Source organism: Euprymna scolopes, chromosome 11 (genome assembly GCF_053919585.1).
Source record: "Euprymna scolopes isolate OS-2025 chromosome 11, ASM5391958v1, whole genome shotgun sequence".
In the NCBI taxonomy this organism is placed as follows: Eukaryota; Metazoa; Mollusca; class Cephalopoda; order Sepiida; family Sepiolidae; genus Euprymna; species Euprymna scolopes.
Genome location: NC_136492.1, coordinates 99,947,366 through 99,961,850, shown reverse-complemented (window position 1 = coordinate 99,961,850; position 14,485 = coordinate 99,947,366). Strand labels below are relative to the sequence as shown.

The following is a 14,485-nucleotide window of genomic DNA, read 5'->3' as shown; positions in this document are numbered from 1 at the left end:
ATTAATGGATATAAATAGTTTCAAATGACACAGGGTCATGTATTTAAACAGGTTTTGTGGTATTCTTGGTCAATTTCGGTCAAAAAATGGCCAAAATTGGCCATAAATTGGCCGAAAAACAGGCAAAAATCACAAAAACCATCTTGGGTCACATAAATTATCCTCGTCCACCTTTATAAAGGTATATATTGCTGTAGATACCTAAAATAGACATTGGAGTACGATTATATACAGGTCTCAGATCTTTTTGGGCCTTTTTTGAAGAGAAATAGACCAAATTTTGACCCAAAATTGCCAAAAATAGGACGAAATTGCCAAAATCCTGTTCTCGGTCACTTAATCGATCCTTGTTCATTCCCAATGGATATGAATGACTTCAGACACACATATAAGGCAGAGAACCATGATTATTGAAAGGTCTTGGAGTCTTTAAGGGCAATTTTAGGGGTGAATTTGGCCAAATTGGACCTAAAATTGCTGAAAATAGGCCGAAATCAGCATAATCCCGTACTTTTATGATTTCCAAGTACTTAACAGACGTAACAAAAGTGACTCAGATATACACTACAAGCACTACAATAATCCATCAAACTTGGCTGCAATCTCTTTGTGGTTGTGCAGTGTAAATTGCATGTTTCGGTCCGAAAGAACATCCCAGTCTCCGTTGATTTCACATTCGACAATTTGATCTGCATCGATAGTATCACCAAAACTGCTAGACGACGGAACGTCTCGACAAGCAGCTTCACTATTTGCTTTCTATCCTCGTAGGCAAAGAACAGGGGACGGAGCGAGAACCTCTTTTTTCCAGAGAAATTGAATATAATGGCTGGCCATTCACCATCAATTTTACATCGTGATGTTGTGTCATAATGTAAGTGGCACTTCAAATTGTCGGAGTTGTTATAAAGAAAGTTGGCAGCAGCAGATTCGGCTTGAATTGCCATTATTTGTTTGTAATCAGTTATTGTTCTTGGTGCTGGCAAAACATTCTTATAACCTTCCCAATCTGATTTGGAATGGGGCATGGGTTATCGATTTAACTTGGCTTTCTTTTTACATGGTGCTTCATCATCTTCAATTATTTCATCACTCACTTCTGGGAGAGTTGAAGACGTGCAAGGAGAAGGATTAGCTTTGTCTGCCTCTTCCTTGTTCAAATAAAAATCATGTCCATACAGAATTTTGAAGACTATTTGAACAGCTAGAATAGCTTTTTTCACTGAGATTCCACACAAACTTTTTTGATGGCTTCAGTGCAGTTTCGAATCTTACGAATCTCTGGCTGGGGTATGAAAGACTGGTCTGTTTGTGACGCAGCGTCAGCGCAATCTACAAGAACTCAAACCAGACCTGAACGAGTCATGCTAACTCCTTCTTGACTGTTCTTTTCACTACCTACTGTAGTACTGTTGAGTGTGTCAACCACCTCATCCATGATGTATGAAAGTTCATCCTCCATCATTTCTACCTCAGCTGCTTCTTTTTATCGCATGTCCTCCATCTCTTTTTCAAACTCCTCGTCTACTTGTGTCAAGTCGATTCCCCAATTTCGATTCATTTTCAACTGATCATAGTAGAATGTCTTTTCCGCTGGAGCAAACTTCTCAGGATCTACCGCCATGCCTTTGATGTTGAAGAGTTCGGAATGTTCCTTCTTAAACTCCATCTCTGCATGTCTTTTCTTCTTCTTGCTGGTTGTAACAGCATTGTAGTATGACTGCAAAGATTTGCGAATCTTCTTCTTCACCGATTTCGCAGACAGAACATTAGATGCGGAGAACGCCTTCGACCAGGTTATCATTAATCCCTTGGCGCAATCTGACACAGCTTGTTTTCTGAGTCTAGTCTCTTTTTCTTCAGTTGGTTGTCCAGATGGTGCGACTTCAAGAATTTTAGCAATGACTTCATATTCTGAAGGAAGAACATCACCAAAAGAGAAAGTTGTGGACTGCTCTGCAACACTACTCATTCTACCGGCTGACTCTTCAATACAATCCTGAAAGAGAAATATAACTGTGTCAGGATATTCAAAATGGACCCAAATAAAAATATGAATGGACCCAAGGAGAAGGAGATTTCAACTGTGTGCTATGATTATGATAAAAATAACATAGCAAGGAGACTCTACATTTCAGAGTCTCATTTTGAACTGACCAAATAAACAAAACAACTCCTTTCTCAGATAACACTGCAATGTTATCAATCATTCGATTCTACTAGTACTAGTCCCCAAGCCCCTTGGGAAACTAGTTAAATAACACTTACAATTTTTGTATGAAGCTTTGTAAGAAACATTCTTATGTAAAATTTACCAGATTTGGAACACTGGACGATTAAGGGTATTTCTTTCCGCAAAATGAATGACATCTAGGGTGTAAATCACCGTGAAAATTGTGCTAAAATCCCGATTTTGTACTAAAAAATGACTTTTATATACTAAAATAAAACTCAATTTAGCTATACATTGTGTCATTCCTATCCTAATTCATTGACCAAGTCAAAAGAAGTGAAAATACCTAAGTTTCAACTGCTATTTCTTAGCCCTTCTTTTGCAAAGATGGGTAAATGGGCGTTTTTGGGCCCCCGGAGCCTAAAAATCTAAAAAAATGGCGCTAACGGATGAATTTTGATTTTTTTTCAAAATTTTTTCGATTCTTACCTAGGTTTAGTGCATATTTTGATCTGAGGGGGTCTCCACCAAAATCTGAAGACCCGACCCAGTACTCCCTACCTCTATACATAGTGTGCCTATTAGACACGATTCCAAATAGCAGCCCTTTACATCTAAGTGGCTATATGCCTTATTTGCGTGAACAAAACAAATACATCTAGGCAAATGCACTAACTACTAGCCATCGAAAAAAGAATCCCTAATCTAATATGCCCCACACTGTCTACCAAGCCTCAACCCTGTCCCATCACCACAATGTTACATCCCTATATTTGTTTCCCAAGTACTTTCATGGAATGTACTCCAATGAACTTAACGCAGTAGTGCCCCCTCAATATAAATATCTCCAACAGACCTGCCAATTAGCAAAGACATTTCACTGTAGACAACCTTCAGGAAAGCTTTCTTCTCTGATAGCTTTCTAGCTCATACTGCTGGCATTTGGAATTCTCTCCCTGCAGTGTTTCAGAAACTATAAAAACATGCAGACATTTAAATATTATGTTAACAAACATCTTGCTGCTCCACTTAAGATGAGCCTGTAGGTATGATCCCTGATTCACGGTAGCACCTTACATCTCAGTGACAATGTGCTTTGTTTGGGATGAATCAAAGTTAAAAATAAAAAATAAAGACAGGCAAAATTAATTCCCCAAACATTTTAGCAACACCTTTAAGTCATTACAAATATTAAAATTAAGATATAATGCTAATGAACCATATGTCTACAATCCTTATTCAAATCTTGTAGAATTATCCATTTTTGTTTTGGTTCAGGAAAATACAAAAAGTTGCAAAAAAAAAAAAAAAAAAATTAATCACTTACCCACTGAAATTGGTATCCATTCAACAAGATAAGTCTTGTCATTTTTACTTTTTACTTTTATTGGTAGCTTTTGACCATCTGGTGCTGTAAAAAGATTACACTCATGAGATTTTTAAAAATTGAAATTTTACAAATATTTCTTAACTTTTAAAATTTCATATTGTGCCATCCATGAAAATGATAATTCAAAACAAGTAACCTGACTTTTCTATCATTATTTTACATTTAAAACTTGATCAGAATGTTATGTTTTGTAAATAGTTATACATTATCTACTTTAAATCAATAATTTTATAAAATAATCATGTATTGGCATTTTATAAACAAGAATTTAACAAGAAATACTACTTGAAATATTTTTACAGGCAAGAGTCTAAAATGTCATTATTTAGCATTTTTATTCATATAATAGTAAAATTAAGAAAGTAAAATAAGTAAATAAATAAGTAAAATTAATATAATCTCATTCAAACAAATAAAATAAATTAAAAGACTTATTTCAGATAAGAATTTTATTTTTATAGAACGAAGAAACTAAGTAAACCATATAACCAAATAATTTGATATTTTAATTATTAGAATAGAGACTAAAGAAATTTTTACAATGATTGAATTTTTATTTTAATAGCCATTGTTAATGAGTAAATTGCAATCTATTACTAAATATTTGTTGAAGTTTGTAAAGCAATTATTTTTTTATAAACTTTAGTATTCTAAATCTCCTAAATAAAATATTTTCTAATATTTTTTAAACTGCTATTTTTAAAAAAATATTTTAAAGTATTTGTATAATTTAATGCAGATCATTTAGTGCTCAGTCAGTATTAATATAGGTAAAGAGTATTTTAATAGTTTTATCTTTTTTTCTTCTTAAAAAATTTATTATTGAGTTATTTTTATTTAATTCAGTATTTCAATTTATTAAACCAGCTTTTTATTCTTCATCTTATATTTTTCACATTTCTTTTACTTATTTTTATTATTATTTTACTTCATATATTTCTCCTTCATTTTCTCATTTTTTTCTTTTAATATTTCTCTTCCTTTTATTTATTTATTTAAAAATAATATTTTTCTTCTTCCCATCTTTATTAGATCTTACTCACTAGGAGTTCTCCTACAAACCATTACCAATGATCGCTAAGTGGAAAAAAACAAGCGATGTCCTTGAGTTTGAGTGACAACAAGTCTCTTTCAGATTTCCAGTTTCTTCTCTTCATTTTTTTTTGATCAACATTGCAAATCACTTTAATAGTCTAGTACACTTGGATTCATAATTTGCACACTTTTCTGTGGACTATCTTCTTAACCTTGTCTATGTTTGTATTACTTTTAAGCTAACTTGCATTCATTTATAGATGTGGTTTACAATTTTGTCTCTTTGTCCAACTTTTTTTTTTTTTTTTTACATAGGCATCACCACTTATCAAGGCCCAGAGACCACTCGAGGATAAGGGTTAAAGAGTGTACAGTAGAAATTGGACAATATAGTAATCGTTAGTAATGGAAATTCGGTAAATTTGTTAACTTATATGGAACAGCTCATCAAAAACTTGTTTACGTTAGACTTGAAGACAGCCATATTGTAGTCAGCTGGAAAGCAGGAAAAAGGAAGACAATTCCACAGGCGCGCAGTTCTAAGAAAGAAGCCTTGTTCATGGAATCTACGTTTAGGTTTAGGCACAGATAAAGACTAGGGGAAATTAGTGACAGTGTCCTCTGCCAGACAGGTGTTTCCCGCAAAAGTTTGGTGAGGGGGGGATCATAGACCGGAGCTCAGCCCAGCACCTGCCATGAAAATAACGATTAAGCAGAGACAAACTCGCAACATCTCCCCTGTGAGCGATTGTATAGTTTTGTCAGTAGTGATTTGTTTCCATCTTTTTATTTTTAACTTTCTTTTTTTATTGCATTTTCACCCCAAACAAGGCACAATGCCACTTTGATGTCAGGGGCTACTATCTGGTACATAATTTGTAGGGATTTCTACTGTATATGAGTGGGATTTTGCTGCTTGTCGGATTTGTCGGGGGTATTTATGTTGAGGAGGTACAAGGGCTTGTAGTATGTTGGAGCACCTACCATTAAATTACTTATAAAACAGGCAGAGGGATGCAACATTTTGTTGATGGGACAACGGTTGAAGCCTAACTGATAGTGTGGGACCTATTAAGTTGGCGACTCTTTTGAATCCTGTTTAAGAGGGAGAGACTAGTAGCCGATGCACCAGCCCAAATGTGGCAACAATACTCCATACATGGCCGAATGGTGGCTTTGTAAAGGTACAGGATACTCTCAGGCGTAAGTAACTTTCTAGCACGGTAGAAAGAGCCCACCTTCTTTGCAACAGCCTTAGCAATGATCTCAATATATCTGTTTCAACTCATATTCCTCGTGAACGTAAAGCCGAGGATTTTGAATGAAGTACTTTCAGGTAATGTATCATTAGCCATGAATATTAGTGGTTAAGAAGGTTTCTTGTAGTTATTAAAGGAAAGGAGCTTAATCTTGACAGCATTGAATGTGACCATCCATTTTTGTCCCCATTCCACTACAGACTGGAGGTCTTCCTCTAGGGTTTCCGCCATTGTTTTGGATATGTGTTCATTCGTTTTTTCCCTTCATGTCTGTTATGGAGCGTGGTGTCAGGAGTAAATATACCCAACTCAGAGACAATTTTATCAGGGAGGTCATTTATGAATATCAGGAATAATAATAAATACTCCTGAGGTACACCCGCATTTATATCATATCGTTTTGACGTATGATCATCGAGGACAACTTGGATTCTTCTCTTACTTAAGAAGGATTTAATTATGTCAAGTATTTGTCCAGTTATACCATAGGATTTGATTTTCATGAGAAGACCATCGTGCCATACCGTGTTAAAGGCCTTAGATATATCTAGGGCTACTGTCCAAGACTCTCCTGCTTTATCCAGTGCATGATATATATGTTCAGAGATTACAGTTAGGATATCTGCAGTAGAACGAGCTTGCCTAAACCCATACTGTTGGTCGGACAGAAGTTTAGCAGCTGTGAGGTGGTGGACTAAAGCTTGATTAATTATGGACTCAAATATTTTGGTGAAAAGAGGGAGGAGGCTAATGGGGCGATAATTTAATGGGTCAGTTCTTTCACCAGAATTCTTGTAAACTCGTACCATAGAAGCAGTTTTCCAGCCATCAGGAAAGCAAGATTCATTAAGGCATTTGTTACAAAGTGTCCTTTGCAAAGGCATGCCCATGTTTTCTCATCTGTAATTTCTTTATTTTGTCTTACAAACAATATACTTGCCTTTCTCCAATTTTATTTCAACTTTTTGTTTCCTTTTTTTTTATGTTTTACATATCGCTCAAGTTGGCATTGGCTTTTACCACTTCCAAAATCAGCCTTGCCATAGTTTGTGTTATATATTTTTCTACTCAATTACACAATGTTTAGCATGTATGATTCCTCTTCCCTATGTTTTTCTTTTTAAGGAGTAAGTCAATATCATCATTCAGGTTTAGTGTGCAGTACATAATCATTAGTTTCGTAGATTTTTTTTATTTCTTTTTATACTTAGGTGATTTAAAGGCCCAGAGTATCTTATTGGAGATACCGATCAAGTGTTAATTTCTTTTATTAGTTTATAATATATAATTTAGTTTTCATAATCTTTCTTGTTCTCTTTTTTTACATCTCGTTCATCTGTGTTTGATGCCACCTACTTCCAGTTTTATATTCATCAAGTGCTTTAATCACCCTTGGTAGTTTTATGCCTTCTGTGATTTTGAGTTTCCCTTCATTATTATTTTTTTTTTTATTCTTTTTGTTATGTTCTTTATTTATGCTACATTTCTTTGACACTAATAATTTTTTGTATTGAATTTTAATAATTTATTTTCCATAGATTCAATTATGTGTCAAAATTCATTTGGAATTTTATGGAATGATTTCTGATGAACTCTGTTCATGTTTATTCAATAAACAGTCAATGTTTGTATAAAAATTGCTATTATGTACTTTTCATGAAATTTATACATACATACATACATACATACATACATACATACATACATACATATATATATATGATGTAATTGTATTTCTATACAGCAAAGTCTTCAAATGATATCACAACATTACTAAAGTGATAACAGAAGCAAAATAAAAATTTGATTAACACTCAAATTGCACTTCATGTCTATTACTGTTTTTTTAAAAAGAATCATTATGACAAAACAATTAGAGTATAACAAACCAAATTTTGGTATCTCTCTAAAAACAAAGGACATGTAAAAATGAAAAAAAAATATATATAAAAATAAACCAAAAACCATAAGCAAGCCTTATTCCAATAAAAAAAAATATTTAAAAAATCCAAAAGAAAAAGCTAATTTTTTCTACTTACCAGATTCTTAAAGAAATGATGATGGGAGAAATTCATTTTTTCTAGCAGTAAAACAAATTGCACAGTTGTTATGATGACAATGTGTAAATGACTGGATTGATTTGAAATAGACAAAACTTTTAGTTTCCATGCAATAAAATAAAATTAAGATATTTGTTAGAACTGAAAAATGAGATGAACATTTCGTTGAGAAATATGAATAAAGTGACAAATAGTTGTGACCATTTTTGACAATTTCCAATAAATCTTTGATAAAAAGAATAGCTGCACAAAGAAATTATGATGCTTTTGAAATAAACATTCATAAATTATTAATAACAATAAAAATATCCATGGGATTTTTTGTTAGTATTAAAATTTACTTATGATATCGTATCCAAATAACACTCGAATGTGTAATAAATGCTTATGATAAACATTTTTTCTTACTAATAGGTTAGTTAAAATATAATTATCAAGTTTGACATGGGAAGAATGTAACAATTTTTGAAATATCTGCAAAAAAAGAAGAAAAATCAAACGATTATTTTTTTTAGTTTGGTTATAGTCAACAATGAGAACAAAAAGTCTGAAAAATAAAAACTTTGAACAAATGTCAGCAACAAACTAATTTAAATATCTTTTGGCAAAAATACAATGAATCATTTAAAATTTTAATTACTTTTATTTTCACAAATAGAAAGAAAGCAATTTCATTAAATGATATGATTTTCTTCCAAAATAATATAAACTGTTTCCATAGAAATGTTAATAAATAAATATAGCAATGATATATTAATAAAATAAAATAAAAATAAATACCAAATTTGAATCAGTATTTTGGTTTACGTAAGCACAACTTACACATAACTGTAATATTCATTTTTTTATCATCTGGTGCTTTTACTGTAAAATCTGTAGGTGAATTGCATAGCACACTATTTTTCATTTGACTGATTCCAATTTCCTCTGTGCTTTGAACCAGACATGTGTACGGAGAATCTATTCACAAAAAAAACAAAAAAAAAACATAAATCAAAAATATATTTTTAATTTATAAAATGGAATGAAATTTTAGTTATTAAATTAATTTTTATTAATAAATTTTTTCATTTCAGATACTCAGCTAATAAAGTTAGTTTGTGGAACGGAAAAAATTTCACTTAAAAATTTGAAGGACTGCTTTAAATGTTTCTTACCATGAACATGTATGTCGTTGAACGTCACCGCAATCTTGTGGGGACCGCTTTGGAGAGGCACAAAACTAACACCATAAGAATTTTTGGAAAGTTTTTCAACTTTATTTTCAAGCTCGCCATTGTTAATTAAAATTTTTAGGTTTCCATCTCCGCAGTTTGAAGTATCAACTATAAACAATAAAATAGATTTTAACATATTTTTTTTAATAAATGATTAAAGATGGCATATATGCAAATAAATAAAATTGTTTTATAAATGAGTTATATTGACATATATGCAAATAAATCTAATTGTTTTATAAATGATTTAAAATGACATATATTAAAAAAATAATTGTTTTATATATGATTTATAATGACATATATACACAAAATATAATTGTTTTTAAACTATTTATAATGACATATATGCACATAAATATAAATGTTTATAAATTATTTACACTGACATATATTCAAATAAATATAATTGTTTTATAAATAATTTAAAATGACATACATGCAAATGAATATAATTGATTTATGAATTATTTATAATGTCATGTATTCAAATAACTAGAACTGTTTTATAAATGATTTATATTGACACATATGCAAATAAATGTTTTATGAATTATTTACAATGCCATATATGCCATTAACTATAATTGCTTGAAAGACTTATAATGGTATATATGAAAATAAATACAATTGTTTTATAAATGAATTATATTGACATATATGCTAATAAATATTATTGTTGTATAAATAATTTATAATTACATATATGCAAATAAATATAATTGTTTTATATATAGTTTCGAATAACATATATGCAAACTACTATAATTGCTTTATAATTAATTTTAAATTACATATATTAAAATAGAGTTATTTTATAAATGATTAAAAATTGCATATATGCAAATAAATATAATTGTTTTATGAATGAGTTATATTGATATGTAAAGTAATATAATTTTAAAAAAATTAATTATAGTCACATGTATGCAATTAACTATGATTGCTTCTTAAATGACTTATAATGACATATATTAAAATAAATATAATTTTTTCATAAGTTACATTGACATATACGCAAATAAATATAATTGTTTTATAAATTATTTATAATGACATATATACAAATATAATTGTTTTATAAATGATTTAAAATGGCATATATGTGAATAAATGTAATTTTATAAATTATTTAAAATGACATATTCAAATAAATATAATATGATTGTTTTATAAATTATTTAAAACATATTCAAACAAATGTAATTGTTTTATAAATAATTTAAAATGACATATATGCTTTTAAATCTAATTGTTTTATAAATTATTTAAAACTACATATATTAAAATAAATATCGTTGTGTTATAAATGATAAAAATGACATGTTCAAAGAATTATAATTGTTCTATAAATGATTAAATATTTATTTTATAAATTATTTACAATGAAATATATGCAAATAAACATAATTGTTTTACAAATTATATGTATTGACATATATGCAAATAAATATAATTATTAGATCAATAATTTTAAGTAGCATATATGCAAATAAATAGAATTGTTTTATAAATTATTTACACCGACATATTCGAATAAATATAATTGTTTTACGTGATTTTTAAATATATACAAATAGATAAGATTGTTTTATAAATGATTTTAAATGAAATGTATTCAAATTTATGATTGTTTTATAAATGATTTATAATATAATATATGCCATTAACTATAATTGCTTCTTAAATGATAAATAATGACATATGTGCAAATAAACATAATTGTTTTTTTATAATACATAATGACATATATGCAAATAAATTGTTTTTTATGATTCATAATGACATATATATATAAATAAATATAATTGTTTTATAAATTATTTACAATGATATATATGTAAATAAATATAAGTGTCTTATAAATTAATTACAATGCCAAATATTAAAATAAATATAATTGCTTTATGAATTATAAAATATTACATATTCAAACAAATATAATATTTTCATAAATGATTTAAAAAGGCATACAAGAAAATAAATATAATTGTTTTATAAATGCTTTATTTACAATTACATATATGCAAATAAATATTAATTTTTATGAATTATTTACAATGACATACATTTAAATAAATATAATTGTTTTATAAATGATTTATAATGACATATATTTAAATAAATATAATTGTTTTATAAATGATTTCAAATGGCATATATGCAAATATACTCAATTGCTTTATAAATAATTAAAATTGCATATATGCAAATAAATATGATTGTTTAAATAAATTATTAAATATTGCATATTTGCAAATGCATATAATTGTTTTATAAATGATTTATTTTGACATATATGCAATAAAATATAACTGCTTTATGAATGATTTATTTTGACATATATGCAAATGAATGGTTAATTGTTTTGTAAATTATTTACAATGACATATTCAAATATAATTGTTTTTGAAATTATTTAAAATAATATATATATATATATATATATATATATATATATATATGCAAGTAAACATAATTGTTTTTAAATGATTTTTTGTCATATATGCCAATAAATATAATTCTTTTATAAATTGTTTTAATGATATACATGCGAATATGTATAACTGTTTTATCAATAATTTATAATGAAATATATTACAATAACTATAAATGTTTTATAAATTATTTCTTTTGGCATAATTGTTTTAGAAATGATTTATCATGGCATCTATGCAATCAACTATAATTGCTCCTTAAAATGTTTATTATGACATATATGCAAATAAATATAACTGTTTTTAATGATTTATAATGACATATATGCAAAGAAATGTAATTGTTTTTTAAAATTATATATAATGACATATATGCTGATAAATATAATTGTTTTATAAATCATTTATATTGGTATATATGCAAATAAATATAATTGTTTTATAAATCATTTATAATAACCTATATTCAAATAAATATAATTGTTTTTAAATGATTTATTACATATATGCAAATTAATGCTTTTAAACATACAGGATCAAATAATTAATACAAATTCTATATTTGAAAACCTAATCAAAAATGATACAGCAGATTTTGATCATTTAAAAAAAAAATTATAATGACAAATTGTATATTTAAAAAACTTTTTTTTATAATTTTAAAGAAATTTCTCATTCATATGAAAGGATATATAGTTTCTTATATAATAAAATATGTACAAAGTAGCATGAGAAAATCCTTGAGTTGTACATACTATAATGATATCATCCCACATACATGCACACCATTCATGGATAGTTATCAAGCAATTTATTCATGTTTGATTATAAAAGTTTGTCATACAGCTTTGCAATCTTTACAATATTTATCAACATCATGCCACTATTGGGAGCAAAAGGCAATATCTGATCAGCTTTCAAAATTCAAACCTCAAGATGGTACATCACCATTACTAAACAAGAGCCAGCAGAATAACCTCTGTTACTAAACTGGTCAAACATTTTGGACAGGACTGTCTTATAAATGAGACAAAATCAGAAAACAAGTCTTCTATGGAAATAGCCCCCAAAAGTTGCCAAAAATGCACCAAGATTTTCCATTGCAAAAAAAAAAAAAAAAAAAAAAAAAAATAGAAGAATAGGCCAACCAACAGCATGCCAAGTATTTTCTAGATGAATTTACCTAGGACTATATAAATAAGAAAGATTCTATAGACTAACTAAGAAAAAAAAAAAAAAGAAATAAAAAGGATCACTTCACTATGATCAGGAGAAGATTATAATAGCTGTCCAAAACCAATGCTTTTAAGAAGATAAGTGGTCTCAGCAATGACAAGTGTAAGTTTTGCCACACAAAAATAGAGTGTACAAACCACCTGACATCCAGCTGTTAGGTTCTGCTGAGGGACAGCTAATATACAATGCGACACAATGGAGTATGTAAATATCTCCACTGAATTATCTGTAAAAAGTTGAATATCGAATGCAGCAACAAATCCTGGGAACATGTTTACCAGAAAAACAGTTGGGAATAAGTCATACACCATCCACTATGATTGTGCAATTCCTACAGCTATGTACATAGAAAATTACCTATTAAACCTGACATAGTTATATGGGACAAGGAGAAAGAAGTAACCTTAGTAGATGTTAGTGTCCCAAATGATGCTGGGTTAAACAGAACTGAGAGGAAAAAGATAACAAGATACAAAAGTCTAACGTATAACACAAAAAAAAAAAAAAAAAAAAAAAACTGGAATCTTAGGAAAATCTCTCATTCCAGTAATTATAGGAGCAACTTGATTCATGAAAAGAAGTTCAAAAACTTTCTTGCAAATATATACGCTGAACTCTGTGAACCAAGTGCAAGAGAAATTCAAACAACTGCACTTAAGGAATGGTCAGAATTTTAAAATGATCCCTTGATTAGAATGTATTAGATAACAGATGAATGCAGGACCTCAGATAAAACAAAATAATAAGAAAATTGGAAAAACAAAAAAACAATAACAGATGAATTGATGAAAATATAAAAAAATCTAACATTGCAACATCTTGTAGATTAATGGTGGGTGGGATTTAAAGTCTGATCTGATGATGAGGATCCAGAACATCATCAAGAAAGAACATTGACAAATCTTCTAGCAGTCATATGATAATGTGGCTTGATCTGTCAATAAATCCAACGTTTTAGGTTATTTAATGCCAAAGCACAGTACATATTGTATACAATAAACTGAATATAAGTTGCTATTTTACTAATGGCTAGGGAGATTGTGGGTTCATACTTTTCCACAATAATGACTACAGTATATCTAATAGGATTTGAATTCAACATAACATATCCCATAATCAATAGCAGTATCCATAGGGCCAATTATGGATCTTCTGTGATCATGTGACTTTTAAGTGTTCCTATATTTGGATTAGTCATGGAATTTTCAGACATCATTTGGTATATATTTATTATATTTTTCTCCCATTTAATATTTCAGTTGCAATAATGTTTTAACAAAAAAGCTCCTCCAGTCTATAGTAAAGATTAAGGTGTATTCATATGTATAGATATAGATCCATCTTGTCAGAAGCAAGTAATAAATTGCCAAATGAATTAATTTCAAGTATCTAAAGGGAATTGAGAAAGCAAATAGCAAGCAAGACCCACTCCCAGTCTGAAACAAAGTTGGAAATCCTCTAATCTAAACAAAAAATCAAAAGATAGTGTTTTTTTTTGTTAGATCATCGGAAATGATAATTTATATATGAAAAATTAAATTACTTGTGTAATTCTATAATTTTATATGAATATTAGTGAAAACACTGAAGAAGTTAACATTTTTCCTGTCATTTTTTATGGAAGTCATACATTAGTATTTAAATATTACACAATATGCATCTATTTTAATTTAAATT

General features: G+C 28.7%; 1 protein-coding gene across 2 annotated transcripts in view; it reads right to left on the bottom strand.

Annotated features, from left to right (window-relative positions):
* LOC145287981 (filamin-B-like) overlaps positions 1–14,485 on the bottom strand; it is a 306,042-nt gene that overhangs the window by 99,769 nt on the left and 191,788 nt on the right. Inside the window, exons 19-20 of one of the 2 annotated variants that reach the window (XM_080135975.1) lie at positions 9,075–9,242; positions 8,740–8,877 (exon numbers count right to left, since the gene is read on the bottom strand). In XM_080135975.1, coding sequence (XP_079992101.1) covers positions 8,740–8,877; positions 9,075–9,242 — 306 coding nt within the window. Of the gene's footprint in view, positions 1–3,500; positions 3,585–8,739; positions 8,878–9,074; positions 9,243–14,485 lie in introns of both variants that reach the window. The other variant, XM_080135974.1, reaches the window with a different exon arrangement.